We start from the raw sequence: 16,051 nt of genomic DNA on the forward strand, positions 1-16,051 counted from the left end.
GTGTTTCTACTCCCACAGTTCTTTCTCTCAATGTGGGTAGCTGTCTTTCTCATAAGTCCCTCTGGATTGTCATTTGGGGTTTTCTTGGCAAAGATACTAGAGTGGTTTGCTAATTTCCTTCTCCAGCTCATTTTACAGATGAACAAACTAAAGCAAAGAGGGGTAAGTGACTTGCCCAGAGTCACACAGCTGGCAAATGTCTGAGGCCAGATTTGAACTCAGGAAGATGAGTCTTTCTGACTCCCAGGTCTGGCATTCTATGACTACAGCAGAACAAAATAACTAATGGGGATTTTCTGGAAGTGGCACAATAAGAACTGGCTGCCTTTTGTGAGTCATCTAGCACATCATGTTCAGACAAACTGGGCCCTCAGATATTGATAGAACTTATAGATATTATTGCTAAGTCAATATCAATGATCTTTGAAAGACTGTGGAAAATGGGAGAGATACTATGGAGGAGAGAAGAGAAAATAAAATAAAAAAATAAACCATCAGCCAGGAAGCTTGACTTTAATCCCTGGAAAAGTTCTAAAATATATTATTAAAAATGAGTTAGTGGGGCAGCTAGAAGGTACCAGACTTGGAGATGGAAAGTTCTGGGTTCAAAGCTGGCTTCAGACACTTCCAGTGTGACCCTAGGCAAGTCACTTAACCCCCATTACCTAGCCCTTGCCACTCTTCTCCCTTGGAACCAATACTTAATATGGATTCTAAGACATTAGGTACAAGTTTTTAAAAAATGATAATGAACATTTAGAAAATGGATCATCACGAGAAGCCAGCATCATTTCAAGCAGAACAGTTCATACCAGGCTTACCTTTTTCCTTATTTGTTGGGTTTTTGATAACAGTTATCTTATCTGGAAATGTCTGGAGCCCCTCCTGGTGAAATAATGATTACCTTCTCAGGAAAGGTTCCTAGGTTTGTTCTCAGTCTAGGGCCTATTGGTACAGTTAAGGAAGGGTTCAGTTGGTGGTCCCCATTTTTCAAGCTTAGTTTTCAGATGCAAAGAATTATTGTTATATATCAGGAACCTCTAGAAAAATGGCGGGGAGAGCAAGTCTAGCCAATTACTATAGTCACTTTTCCTTTCATTTTCTCAGGTTTAAGATGTCTACTGGACATTGTCAACCCAATACCTTCTCAGGTGTCTGACCGCAGGACCAGAATTGGCTTGAGTGAGAAACACCAAGAGCCAGAGGGAAAGACACTGGCATTACATTTATGATATTCTTCACAGTAGAATGGCATGCACGCATGCAGGAACTCCTCTCCTAGGAAAGCAGCCCATCAGATATAGGTCTAGTTAGCATTTATTGTTCAATCTTGGAGACTCCCAGGAAACAAACAGGAGGATAAGAGTTGTTTTATTTTCCAGCTTAGAGTTGGAACAGCCTGGCCCTAATTCAGATGGTAGTCAAGCTTAGTTTATAGTTGCAAAGGATTATCGCTATAAATCAGAAATCCCTGGGGAAAAATAGAAGCAGATCCAACTAGTGATTATAGTGAGAGGAGTATGGTTGATTGGCTTTCCAATGGCTACAAAGAAATGAGAAGTTCAAGACAGGATAATCAGGAAAGGCTGATGCTTTACAAGGGCTGGGCTACCCAAGAAAGAACTTTGACTCAATGGGAGAAACTACCAGGACAAAAAAGTATCCTTAGCACCCAACTGGGACCACCAAATACTCTAAAATCCATTGTTAATCATAAACTCAGTGAGTCAGGATCTCCCTCCTGGAGAAACTTCTCATGTGACCAGGTGTAATGCAGAGTTGCTAGCAGAAGCCTTTTGCTTCTGCAAATTCAACTATAAGCAGCCCTGGCAGTTAGGGGTTTTAGAATGTTCAGAAAAGCAGTTGAAGCCTGAGGACATAAATAGTGCCATTTTGGACCTAGCTTGATTTCTCTGGACCACTCCCTGATCTCTCTTCATTTACATCCCTCCTGTTTCCCTGAATTTCCCTTTGGGCCCTGGGAGGCAGGGTGGGCTTGGTGGTTGGACATTGTGGGTTTAGTTTCAGTAGGCAAGTAGGACATCCTAAAATCAAGCCGCCCCTTATTTAGTGATTTGATAAATACTTTTACTTCAAAGGCAGTCAAATCTTCCTGACTGGGAGAGCAGGCTTCTCTCAGGCTAACCCTCGCCTGTGACCCATCCCCCAGCACCAGCCTTCTCCCTAGCAGCAGTTATAAAAACCTAAACCTCTTTCCCTTTGATTATCCTTGACATTAATAAATCCCCTTGGTTACCTATACAAAGCCTCTGGTGAATGAATGTATTGAAGATTAAGGCAAAGGCTGAAGAGGGAAGAATTATTTTCCTTTTATTTTCTTGGGGGGAACCTAGGCATCCATCTTGGGCAGGAAGTACCCAGCCCAGACTTCCTGCAGATATCAATTTCACTGACAGGGAGGAGCCTTTGACCCCTCCCTCCAAGGACTTAAGAAATTAACAAGAGAAACCTCTAGCCTGATCTAAACTTTTCTGGCTGGTCCAATTCTTCTTGTACCATAGAGATACCTTCCCTGCCTTGAAGAACCCAGCCTATTTCCTCCCAGTATCCTCTGTCTCTAGCCTCCTGTGACTAGCCTGTTTGAGCTGCCCTTGCTATACTCCCATTCATTCCCTTACCATCTTATATACTGTTAACTTAGAAAAAAAACAGAACTATTAAATAGTCATAACCACTCTTTAATCAAGGGAAAGGGGGAACAGGGCTGATTAGGCCCTTATACAGAGTCTGAGGATTGAACACTGCTTCGCTCTGCTCCCTGACACCCTGGGAGTAACACCGGGCTAGATGACAACTCCAAGGAACAAAGGAAATTGGGGAACTTATAAACCATTTGGGAAGATCCAGGGGCTGGGAAAGATGACTGACTTTGTACTGGTAAGGATGGGATTTACCATCAAGCTTGGGAAAGGAATCCTAGCCAGAGGCTAGGGTGTAAGGGAAAGGGCTACTTATAACGGATACTAAAGGATGGTCCCTGCCCAGGTGTGTCTTCCTGGGACAGGGTCTTTGATACAATGGAGAAGACTACCTAAGACAAAAGGGTATTTAGCCTTTACCCTGGGGTCCATTATTCAGTCTGCGACTGCTAGCCTGAGATTCCCTTCAGGGTGGATTCTCTTGGGAACAGGGAAGCACAAGCTTTGGGGGTCTCCAGCCTACAAGCTATTTCTAAAACTTGGGGTTCGTCAGATCTCACTAAGCCACAAGTTTGGGGTCTCTAGATTCCACCTCGACAACGGGTTAGGACACCAGGATAGAAAGGAGCAAGGGAATTTCCCTCTTTACAGTTTGCCTGAGTTAAGGGGTACAATGTCCATGGCATCTCTGTACAATGTCCATGGCATCTCCCTTCCATGCCAATGGGACAGCTTTCTGGACACAGTAAGAGTTTAATACATGCATATTGCATTGAAGGGAGAAATGATCCGATGCACGGGGTCCCCAGTGGTTAGTGAAACCCTCTAAATCAAGCCTTCCTCTGAGGGGAATACTCCCAGTGGGATTTAGGGAATCTAGGATTCCTCTGGAGCTTGGGGGTGAGTCTTGGCCAATAAATAGAATTTCCTTTGGATATAGACCCCACTTCCCCAAATTACCGGGAGTTTTTACACCCTGAACCTCTCCTTGGATTTGAGGATTAGATAACAATAGCAGTCATCAGGCAACCCTTAGGCATTTACAAATTGCTTCCTCCGGGGAACAGGCCATATAAGTGGCTTTATTATCTGTTTTGGTAGGAGCTCTGATTGGGACAGTCTCTAGCCTAGGACCAGTTAAACTGGAAAAAAAAACAAAACACAGAACTATTCAATAGTCAGAAAAACCACTCTTTAATTAAGGAGCAGGGATGACATAATTCCTCTCCGGCCAGAGACTCGAGCTGCTCCGATGAGCCACGCCTGGGAATTTGCCAAGGGCGCTAGATTGACAGTTTCCCGGAATAAAAGTAGGGAGTTTATATACCTTTTAGGGGAACTGAAGAGTCCTAGACAGGATTGTCAGGGAGGGGCTGATGCTTTATAATAGACGCAAAAGGGAGAAATCCAGCCCAGGGCTGGGCTACCTGGGAAACGGGATCTGACTTCGAGGGAGAAACTACTGGGACAAAAAGAGTACTTAACACCTGATAGGATTTGCTACCTCCACCTAAAGTACTTGTGAAGTTGGGCTTTCGCTCATCTCCTGTGATAATATCAAACTGAAGCTCTTTCCCTTAAATCTAACTAAACTGGGGGGTGGAGGGGTATCAGATCCCACGTGGCTACAAGTTTGGGGTTTCTAGATCCCACATAGTAGTAACTGCAGCAGAGCCCGGCGCTGGGACTCAAGTTTATTGACTTCCAGGTTTTTTCCTGCCGTGATTCATGAGACCTGGAAGAGCAGCGAGCGTGTAGAGTCTGGAAAACAGCCCATTAGCGAATGCAGCAGTGCTGTCGGCCTGGGAGGGTTCTCATTTCCCTTTGGGGGACCCTTTCGGCTCTCCCAATCTGCAACTCTGCCCATTGAATGCGCCGCCGAAGAGGCAGAAGGTCCCCAGCCGGAACTTGTCGGAACTTGTGTGACCTTGGCTCGGGGCTGCGGCTGCCCGTCTCGGTGATTGGCAGGGACCGTTTCAGCGTCGGGCTCCTCATCCCTCCCCACCCACACAACCTCCCGAGCTATTTCCGGATAACGGAAACCAAACCGAAAGTCCTTGCGGTGGCTCAGCCTTTCCGGGCCCAGTTTCGAACCGGAGGGTGCCAATTGCACTACAAGCAGCCTGTGCTCGGATCTCCTCTGTTCCGCCAGAGCCGGACTGGCAAGGGCTGCGCGGGCTCCCGACACTGCTCGGGGCTGCTCGGGCCAGCGAGAAAGGGCTGGGGAGGAGGAGGACCAGCCAACTTGCCCGTCTTGCCTCCGTGAGGCAGCCTCGGTGTGTGAGTCAGCAGGAGCCTCCCTCCCGCCCTGACAGCTGGCACTCAGCCTATTGCCCGGGCAACACCAATCCCAGGCGGACGGGAAGTGAGAGAACCGCCCGAGCCAGTTGCCCAGGCATTTCAGAGAGCCCCGAAAAGAGCCGGAGTCCGACGGGACCGAGCTGAGCCGCGCGTCCCTGATGCTCCTTCGTCCGTCAGTCTCAGAAGCCACTCGGGGCTGAGACGGGTACCGTGACGTCCAGATGCGCCCAGGCCATCCCGAGACGTTGCTCCCCGGGTCGGTCGCGTTTCTCTGCCTTTTACTGCTGCTGCCTGGGGCAGCTGAGAAGGATGGGGGGGAAACCTGTTGGGACCGTGCCAGGGACCCCACGGTCAAAAAGGTGGGGGATGCCCTGAAGGAACAAATGAAGGCTGTGGCTGCTCTCTGCCAAAAGTACTGGACTTACTTCTCCTGCCAACTGTGGCCCCAGGCCTGTGGGAAGGAAAAGAAAACTGCCTTGGCGTCGCTCGGTAAGACTCCCGCCGGCCCTTCCCCCTTTCCCCCCTAGCCTGTTCCTCCCAATCAGTAATTAGAGCTGACTAACCTGGACACCGAAGCAGACTTAGTGCTGGAAGAGACCGCAGAGGTCGTCTAGTCCAATGCTTCGCATTTTATAGATGGGAAGTCTGAGCCCTCTGGAGAACTTTTCCAAAAATCACATAAGGAGTAAGCTGTGAGGTGGGATTTGAACACAGAGCCCCCGGGCTCTACCTCACAGGATTGTGATGTTTGTAACGAGATGCAGGTACCTTATTTTATTCCTCTAGGACACCCTCTGATATGATCTCCAGTTTATAGATAAGGAAACTGAGACTTGCAGGTTTGTGCCATTGGGTCACAAATTTCCATCTGGAAGTGAATTTATTTAATCTGTTTATTTAAGTGACTTGCCCTTGGTGATGCACAGCCTGTAAATGTCAAAGGCAAGCCTCCTAATCCAGGTTTCACTTGACCACAAGTCCTTTACTCCAGTGCCTCTCCATGGAGCCCACAAGGCTGCAAGGCCCTGGCAGGATTTCCTAGCTGCTTAAGAGTCCTGACTTGGAGGGAAAGCTGAGATGGGAAGAACTTAACCGAGTTTGTGTCCTGGTTGCCCTAGTTCCCTGTAATCTGAGGCTCCAGAAGCCTTCTCAGTGAGGACCAGCCGAGCAAGTCTCTTCCCCACTTCTTGGGTTCCATGAAACCAACCATCTTCCATTCAGTTGTTTAACTGTCCGGGGTTGACTTATCAACATTTCTTTCTCGCCTCTCAGGAGCATATCTCATAACGGTGGGCTAGGGTGAGGCCAATCTCAGACAGCATCCACGATCCCTTACTTCCCTTTTCAGCACAATCTCTGGGTCTGTGTACCCTAGACAACTTCCCCCCTCCTCTACCCCAAGTACCAGTGAAAAACACTCCTAATACTTTCTGGGCTGCCATGAACCCTAGGGTTGAGTGAAGGAGTTTCCCCTTAAGAAGAAAAATTCAAATGGAGAGACCTGGAGCAACTTTTGAAAGGTTGGTGAATTTGCCTCTAGGCTGGCTGTACTCAGTCCAGTACTCACTCTCTTCTATTCCCCTGACTTTCACGAAGACCATCATTTAGGAGAAATATAGGGAAAGTATTGGCCTGGGACCTAGGAGATGAGGGTTTTAGTCCCGTCCTCTATCACTTAACAAGCCATGTGACTGTGGTTTAAGTCTCTTTACCTATTTGGGCCTGCCTCAGTTTCTTTATCTGTAAAGTTGAGAGAGTTGGATGAAGCAATTTGTAAGATCCTAAACTTATTTTCTTTTAAAGACTACAACCCAAACCTGTAAGAACTGTTAATCTGAATAAAATGATTCCTAAAGTAGTAATAATAATTGGTCTTTAATGGAGCGAAGAGATCCTCCTCTGAGATGCCACGCTGAGTCATAATACCCGGGTATCCAGTGAGACCCAGGAAGAGGCCATTATTTGGGGGGTAGGGCCTAGAGCAATAGATAAAAGGTAGGGTGGCTGGGAGTGGCCCTCATTCTTTAGATTTGATTGTCCTCTTTAAATTCAGTCCTCTGGCAAAAGAGGTTAGTTTCTGGGGAAGGGGCAAAACTGTGGGAGATTAAATGTGTAATTCTCAGGGTAACATTTGACTTGCAGCCCTAATATTTTCAGGACCCCAGTAAGAGTTAGGATCTCCCCTTAGAAAAACCTGTGTCTTTCTCAGAAGTGTTTTTTTTTTAAGTTTCTCCTTTAAGCCTGCACCCCAACAATTTTAAGGACACGAATAGTAAGTAGTACCCCAGTAAGAGCTTAGGATTCCCCCCTTACACTCTCATTAAATGGAAAAATACACCCCCTTCTTCCCCTTTCTCTAAATAAACCCTTTACAAACTCCCCTTGCCACTTTTGTTTTCCTAAATTTAAATACCCACGTTGAATACCAAAGGCCTTGGGTACCTTAAAGGTGCAGAGATGAGATCCCTAGAAGATGGACTCAAGAGGAGACTTTTTTGTAGGAGAAATTTACAGCCTTGTAACTTCCTTATCTTCCTTGGTACCAAAAGTGTCAAACGGTGTGTGTGTGTGTATGTGTGTGTGTGTGTGTCTCCTTATCTTCCTTGGTGTGTTTGTGTGTCCTTATCTTCCTTGGGGTGTGTGTGTGTCCTTATTTGCCTGGGGGGGTGTCCTTATCTTCCTTGGTACAGGAAAGTGTCAAATAATGTTCTTTTGGATGTATGTGTGTGTGTAATTTTTTTTTACACATATGATCTAAATGACTGTTCTTTACACTTTCAATTTAGAAGTCAGAGTTCTAAGTAATGGAATCTAATCTGACCAAAAGGATGGGAGAAGGGAGAAAGTTTCTAATTGTGGATTCTATACATTGGTGATTTTAAGTCTGATATCTGGACATTCCTTGAGCTCCCTAGCCCGAGGACTGACCCTTTAGATGGAAAGCAATAAAGCTGCCATTTTTACATCTTTTTCTCTGGCTCCCTGGTACTAATTCTGGTTCTGTGGGGGAAATCCAAGGTGAGAGACCCCCTTTCCACCCAAGACCAATTCATAGCCAAGTCAGTCATTATCTGTCTTTTGAGTTCTTTGTTTTAACACTTTGGGAAAGAATCAGTCACAAGATGCTCTGCAAAGAAGGTTTTCACATCTTTTCTGTCCAACTAAAAAGACTTCCAAGCTTCTGCAAATATCCATTTGTTTCAGACTGTATTGAACACAACTAAATTTCACCAAGACAAAGCTATTTGTGCAGGTCTCAAGATTGTTTATAATGGGATTTAAACTAAAGAAAGAATGTTTTATGTGCCTCTGCTCGTTAACAACAAACTGCTACCCTGAATGTACTGACCAACCAAATCTCTTCTGTGATGTGTTCATTGAATGTGCAGGAAATTCCGAGTGGTCCACATATCAAAGTAAAGGATGAGAACAGGGATGCCAGCTGGCTGTTTGGGGTTGTAGCTCACTAGATCCAGATGGGAATTTCCCAGCCACACACTGTTAGAATGCCAAAGATTTGAGCTCCAGTTTTTGCTGCCTGGGGAATTGGAGGCTTTAAGTGATTGGAGAAAGGAATAAATAGCTCTGGGTTGGTAACTTCAATAGCACATATGTCTCCCTTGGTAGGGGATCTACTAATCTAAGGAATACTAAGGTATTCCTTAGAATCAAAGCAGCCTCATCACTCTGAGTTAGACAAGAAGCCTCCAGAGGGAATGAGAATAGTAAAGATGGTAGGGAAAAGGGGCAAGAACTCTGGATCTTAAGTCAGAGGACCTGGATTTGAATCCCAAAGATGAATCCCAAACCAGTGTAGCCTTGGACACCTCATTTAATAAATGGAAATAAGCAAATAGCTTTAAGAAGTTTTTGCTATGTGCTAAGTACCTCACTGAGGGCTAATGATACAAATAAAAAGGCAAAGTACTCCTTGACCTCAAAGATTTTACATTTCAGTACATATAGGGTAGTAGTGGCCTTTACAGGGTTAGGAAAGTTACGAATGGATCCACTGGGTGTAGTTGGTGTCATATTCAAGCTCTGGGAGTTGAGAGTCACACCTTGATTGACAGTTGATGACAGTTGATGAAAGTTGGAGACTTCAGAATGTTCGAAGAGGCCATGAGAAAAAAAAAAGAAAAAAAAAAGGCAGTTGGCCAGAGAGGGTATAAATACCCTGAGAGACTTCTGAGAGAGGCCCTTTGATTTTGGGACCCTTGGATTTTGGTTTAAAAGAGACTTGCCCTGAAATCCTTGACTAAAAACATCAATCTGATCTTGGACATTGATTGACCTGTGGGTCAGACCGTGGATCCTCTGAATCTCTCTGAATTCCCTAGATATTTAGGCATTTAAACCATCTCTAGATATTTAGGTATCCCAGGCAGGGGGGGGTGGGGGAACCGGGAAGTGGGTAGGAGAAGAAGAGGGTGGTAAGGGTGGTATATTCCTGAAGGCTGTAGGACTGGCACAACAACAAGCAATAAGATGCTGAGAGAAAGATCATCAATATGTGTCATCAAAACAGGTTGCTTACTCTGGTTAGGCTGTGGGCCAGGCTGAGCCAGAGGAGGTGAAGAATAAGCCCATCATTACTGAACAGCCTACAGTCCTGAGGGATTACTGTCATAGCTCTAGTGACAGGGTCTCCTATTTCCCAATCCATTCCTGATCATTCCTTTCCCTTGTTAAACATAGATAAAAGGTATTAAGTACCTCCCTGGAGTAGTTATTCCATCACCACTCTGGGGAGGGAGAAACGCAGCCAGATGAATATTATGGAAGGCTAATAGAGCCCAATACTAATAATCAATCAACCCCAGGTGGACCTGAAAGGGTTACCCATCCACTGACCTTTAGGGATCCTGCCTGGGCTCTGTTATAAAGAAGGGCAGTTACTGTAACCCAGCTGGGTGGCAGGACACGGGGTGTCCCTGCACCAGCCATTAGGGGAACCAAACACGGCTTCCTCAGATCAATAACAATATAATAACTAGCCTATTAGGAGTGTAGAGATATTATCTATCTCTTATTTTTATAACATTAGTTAGATTTTTCTGAGTGTGATGACGATTGATTGATTTATGATTCCAGAAGTGGAAAAGACATAGGAAAGAGAGAGATGAAATGAAGCATGATGGGACCCAGGCCCATAGTTAGTGGGAGACCTGAGGAGAGTGCTCAGTAAGTGGTGGGATGGCAGTCTGGGAGTTCAGGAATGAAAGGGAATGGTTTCTTAGTGGCACCTTTATGTTCTCAGATCCTTTAACTTTAAAGTGAGGCAATCACTCTAGATAATTTCCAATGTCCCCTCTGAATGTAAATCATATGATCTGAGCCTCCTACTATGAAGCCAGTTCTAGAAAAGCCCCTAGCCATAGGTAGGTGGTGCCAAGAGATAGAAATCACTTTCAGGAAAGAAGTTAAAGGGTGAAGATTTCTTTGCTTACTCCCATCTAACCCTCCAATTCTACTGTTTAAGCCCATTTTTCTTTCTTCTTATTCTTTCCCTAGATTGGACTCTTCCCCTTTGGGGCCAGAAATACCTGGATATTCTTTCCACATGGTACTGTAGTGTCAAGGAGTGTTGTGGCAGAGATGACTGCAGGATAACTAATAACATCACAGGTAAAAGCAGTAATAACAAGGGCTCATGTTTGTATAGCATTTTCCAGTTCTAAAATAATTTTTTACTCATTATCTTATTTGGCCCAACAACAAACTCTGAGGTAGGTATACTATCATCTTTTTATAGATTAGGAAATTAAGACTCAAAGAAAGGTCAAAAAAATGTGTCAAAAGTGAAGCACTTTGACTGAGGATACAGGATCAGCAAGTAAGGGCGCCACAAATGAGATATTTGGAGAGTACTTAACCCAGTGCCTGGCACATAGTAGGTGCTTAATAAATGCTCGGCCCTTTCCCTCTTCCACACATTCAAGTTTAGTATGTCAATTCAGGTATCTGAACCCCACAGGACTGGAGTCAGACTGAGTAACAAAAGGACATTAGAAACAGGGAGATACAAAGACTGTGTTTACTGTATTCTTAGCAGCATAGGAAGTCCTCTTCTAAGGAGAGAAGCCCATTAGATACAGGAATAACTAACTTTTTCTTATATGGTAAAAATTATTGATTAGCAGAAATGCCAATAAAAGGAACAAAGTCTCCCCCAAATAAATGGGTTTATTGAGAAAGGGTCAGTCTCACAATAAAGACCAAAGACCTGGAGCCTTGTGAGGGGCCTCCTTTTATACACAAAAAATGATACTTGGGTAAAAAAGCATTCTGCCTTTATGTCCCCCTAATAAGCTCTTTGAGAGTAGGGGCTATGTCTTTTTTCTCTTTGTATCCCCAAAACTTATCACAGGACCTTATACATAGTAGAGGGATAATATGTTTGTTGAAATGTGCTGGGCATTGTGCTAAGCTCTGGAGATACAAAATAAAGCAAAAAAAAAAAAAAATAGTCCTTTCTCCCAAAGAGCTCACAATCTGATGGGAGAGACAACATGTAATCATGTACAAACAAGTTATATACAAGATAAATGGGAGATTTTTTTTTTGAAATTATTTTTTTTATTTTGAATATTTTCCCATAGTTACATATTTCATGTTCTTTTCCTCTCCCCCAAACCCCCTTAACTCCCCTTCGCTGATGCACACTTCCACTGGGTTTTACACATATCATCGATCAAGCCCTAATTCCATATTATTGATAGTTGGACTAGAGTGATCGTTTAGGGTCTACATCCAAATGGGAGATTTTCAAGACAGGGGAGGTACTAGAATTAATGAAGATTGGGAAAGCTTGATATCCCCCCCCCCCCCCACCTTTTCCCCTTAACTTTACCTTCTGTCTTAGGATGGATACTGTATGTTGGTTCCAAGGCAGAAGAGTGTCAAGGGCTAGGCAATTGGGGTTAAGTGACTTGCCTAAGGTCATACAGCTAGGAAGGGTCTGAGGGCAGATTTGAGCCCAGGACCTCCTATCTCCAGGGCAGACACTCTTATTGATGATATTCTTTCTGCTACAATTTAGGTCCCTTGGACTCTTGGTCTGCAATTTGATGTGACAAAGAATGGACTGATCCTCCACCCCCTCATATGAGAAAAATGGAAGCTTGGAATTAGATTATCTTTGAACCTAGTTGTGTTACTTACTGTGTGTGTATATTTATAGGAATCTATGCTACTCTTTTTAGGCCTAGAGACAGATCTCAGCATCCGGTTACACGGTCAGCATTTGGCCCAAGAAGTCATTCTGAAATCAGTAAGGGGCTTCCTCTCAGCGCCCCAGCCCGAAAAACCTCTCGTCCTCTCATTCCACGGCTGGACGGGCACAGGCAAGAACTTTGTGACGCGGATCCTGGCAGACCACCTGTACCGAGGAGGGCTGGAGAGCGAGTGTGTTCAGGTGTTCATCTCCACGCTCCACTTTCCTCATCTGAGATATGTGGACACCTACCGGGTAAGACGCTCTGGAGGCTCTAGAGAACATCCCGAGAGCCCTGCCCAAGTCTGCCAATGCCCGGCTGAGAAGAGCCGCGGAAGACACTAGGAGGAGCTTAGAATATCAGAGAGCATCAGCTGCAAAGGGAGGACGAACTTCCTTACTCTGATAAGAACAAGAGTGATCGGACAACTTCTGTTAAAAAGCTAGTGCTGACAGGGTGCAGCTGGGTAGCTCACTGGATTGAGAGTCAGGCCTAGAGATGGGAGGTCCTAGGTTCAAATCCGGCCTCAGACACTTCCCAGCTGTGTGACCCTGGGCAAGTCACTTAACCCCCATTGCCTAGCCCTTACCACTCTTCCACCTAGGAGTTAATACACAGGAGTTAAGGGTTTAAAAAAAAAAAAAAAAAAAAAAAAGGTAGTGCTGAGGCTGAGGTTCTTCCGAGAGGGCAGGGACATATCGTTGGGCTAATGGCAGGAGGAGGACATCACGATGCCGCTCGGTCCAGCTAGAGAAGGCGGCGGGATCACAGTTTAAGCTCTGATGATGGGTGATATAGCTAAGCCACCCAAGATCCTGGGATTTAGAGCTAGAAGGGACCTTGGAGTTTAGCTAGCCCAAATCCCTATTTATAGAAGAGGAAAAGAAGGGCTAAAGGGATAAAAATCATTTGCCAAACATCATCAATAAGCTTCCATAGAAATGCCTTGTAATCATAGAATTATGGAGCCATAGAGCTGGATGGACTTTTTTTGATGGCTGAAATGCCAAAAGCAGTGTGGTGGCATGAACAAGAAGTTAACTTTCAGGCTCAGAAATGCTGGAGTTCAAGTCTTACCTCTACTATGTACTGGCTATACAACCTCACACTCTTACCTCCTATCTTAGAATCAATACTGACTAATTGGGATTAAGTGACCTACCTGGGGTCACACAGCTGGTGTTATAAGGGGATAAGGAAGAGATGGTAAGAGGGGTCACCAGGGGCTCAGGAGCCAGTAATTAAACCAGCTGTACTACACTAGGAAGTATCTGAGGCCAGCTTTGAACCCAGGATCTCTTCATCTCCAGACCTGGCTCTCTATCCAATGAGCCACCTCACTGCCCCTCATCTAACCTCTTGATGCACTAGGCAAGACTCTTAAGACTGTAAGTTGCAGAGAAAGTGCCAGCATGCATTGGTAGAGTGAGTTTCTTCAACATGAAGAATGCTTATGACCCTGGGCACATAGTAGGCACTTAATAAATGCTTATTGATTTACTGATATTGATGAAATCACAGGTCCAGTTTCCTTCCCTATTCCAAAGTACCAAAATCTTGGTGCTGAATGAAACTGTCATCAGAAACCTTGAGGTCAAGTTACAATTTTTTTTTAATTTTTTTTTTTAAAATTTTAAACCCTTCTGTGCATTGACTTATAGGTGGAAGATTGGTAAGGGTAGGCAATGGGGGTCAAGTGACTTGCCCAGGGTCACACAGCTGGGAAGTGTCTGAGGCTGGATTTGAACCTAGGACCTCCTGTCTCTAGGCCTGGCTCTCAATCCATTGAGCTACCCAGCTGCCCCTCAAGTTACAATTTACTAGTTTAGACTCAAAACATAAAGGATGAATTTTGACAAAATCTCAAACTTCTCAAGTGTTACTCTGAAGTCCTCATTAGGGCATGTAGATTACCCTGGATTTCCCAAAACCTAAACTAGCAGAATATATGTTCTGCCAAGTCTTATCTAGCTAGAAAAAACTTGGCATTCTCAACAAATATGTTTGCCAGCCAAGACCAGCTGAGTAAAGCTTGGGGAACTTTAACGTGAGCATGTTGGCCACCAATGATGGTGGTTTGGGGGCCACTGCTTCTCATGAAGAAATACTTGTTTGCTAAGCTATCGATCCAGGCTCAAAAAGCAAATCTTCACTCTGATGTAATCATGGCTAGGACTGACATTAAACTAAAAGTTAACATGAAGAAACCCTAGTACAGGAGCAGAGAAATCATATTGTGGAAGTAACCTAGAGATGAAGACTAGAAGGTCAAGGAGATTCTTGGAAAATAATTATAATAATTATTGAGAGATAATAGAGCATCGGGTCAAGGTTGGGTATGGAAGAAAGTGAAACCAGAATAGAATATATGTACAAAGAAATACTGGGTGGGAGAAGGGGAGCTAGGTAGCACCACGGATAGAGCACTAAGCCTGGAATCAAGAGGACCTGGGTTCAAATCTGGCCTGACACTTCCTAGCTGTGTGACTCTGGGCAAGTCACTTAGCCCTGATTGCCTAGCCCTTATCACTCTTCTATCTTAGAATGAATAAAAAAGGTAAAGGTTTAAAAAATAAGAAAGAAAGAATACTAGATTTGGAGTTGCCGAGTCTGAATTTAAATCTTAGCTTTTCCATTTTCCACTTGTATGTTATTGGTCAAATTGACCTCATGGGAACTTGGTTTCCTCATTTGTAAAGTGAAGAGTTTTGGACCTCAAAGGTCCCCCAAAGCCCCAAACCCTCATCCTGTTACCTCCGTTGACACCATAGGAGACTTGTCTTCCTTTGCTTTTCAGTTTCAGTGTTTAGATCACAACCCCTTGAGGACTTAATAGATGACCTTTCTTGGAGGGTTGCCAAGGCTGAAGAATTCCTTACCTTGGGCCAAGCTGGCTATGAGTTTCTTATGCCATCAGAGGATAGACATAGAGCAGTGATGGCAAACCAACGACACGCATGTCAGCACTGGCACACGTAGCCATTTCCGATGACACGCGGCCGCACACACTGAAGTATGGGGGCCGCATGCCGAGGATGAAACATTTGCTGTAGTGTAGTGTAGACACTCTGTGCACTATAGATGACAATTCTGCCTATATTAATTTATCTATTTTGGTTTATTAAATATAGTTATATATAACAATTATACATTTTTGTTACTTAAACTTTAAATATTGTGAAATTATGTTTTTTTTCTCCAAGTGACACACTACCTGAGTTATGCTCAGTTTTTTTTTTTTCACTTTAAAATTTTTTTTTAATTTTTTTTACATGATTCATGTTTTTCCTTTCCCCTTCACCCTCCCCAGACCCCCTCCCCCATAGCTGACACACATTTCCACTAGTTTTAACATGTGCCATCTATCAAGACCTATTTCCATTTTTTTTTTTTTTTTTTGGTGGATACTTTTTATTTGATGGATACTTTTGAAAAAACTGGGTGCCCAAAATAAATCAACACAAGATTCTCAAATTCACACTGTAATCCAGAAAGTGAAAGTTACTCCATTTTGAAGATATTAGAGGTATACATAAAACAGTTCTGAAATCGTTGTTTCTTAATTTAAAATACCCTGTTTACAAATGAAATACAGCTAATAACGTACTTATTTATCATAAAGTCTATAGAAACACTCTTAGTTTTCTTTGAAATACCTGAATATGAATGTACATAGAATGTATTTGTCAGAGACAAACAATTAGCTTTATTCCTTATGACAAGAACAGTTAATGGATGTCTTGTAAAATTTTATGTTGAAATATGATTTTGAATGTGAACATCTTATGATGTTTTTTTTTTACATTTATTAATATTCATTTTTAACATGGTTACATGATTCATGCTCCTCCTTTCCCCTTCAACCCCCCCCCC

The 16,051-nt window shown here is 43.9% G+C and overlaps 1 protein-coding gene across 2 annotated transcripts in view; it reads left to right on the forward strand.

Moving 5' to 3' along the window:
• Nucleotides 1–4,987: 4,987 nt before the first annotated feature.
• The window catches only part of TOR3A (torsin family 3 member A), a 28,943-nt gene continuing 17,879 nt past the window's right edge, over nucleotides 4,988–16,051 (forward strand). For both annotated transcript variants that reach the window (XM_044677188.1, XM_044677189.1), the window contains exons 1-3: nucleotides 4,988–5,450; nucleotides 10,476–10,589; nucleotides 12,167–12,432. In XM_044677188.1, the coding sequence (XP_044533123.1) occupies nucleotides 5,183–5,450; nucleotides 10,476–10,589; nucleotides 12,167–12,432 (648 nt within the window). In that variant the 5' untranslated portion in view covers nucleotides 4,988–5,182. The remainder of the gene's footprint in view (nucleotides 5,451–10,475; nucleotides 10,590–12,166; nucleotides 12,433–16,051) is intronic.

This window comes from Gracilinanus agilis, chromosome 4 (assembly GCF_016433145.1).
Source record: "Gracilinanus agilis isolate LMUSP501 chromosome 4, AgileGrace, whole genome shotgun sequence".
Classification (NCBI taxonomy): domain Eukaryota; kingdom Metazoa; phylum Chordata; class Mammalia; order Didelphimorphia; family Didelphidae; genus Gracilinanus; species Gracilinanus agilis.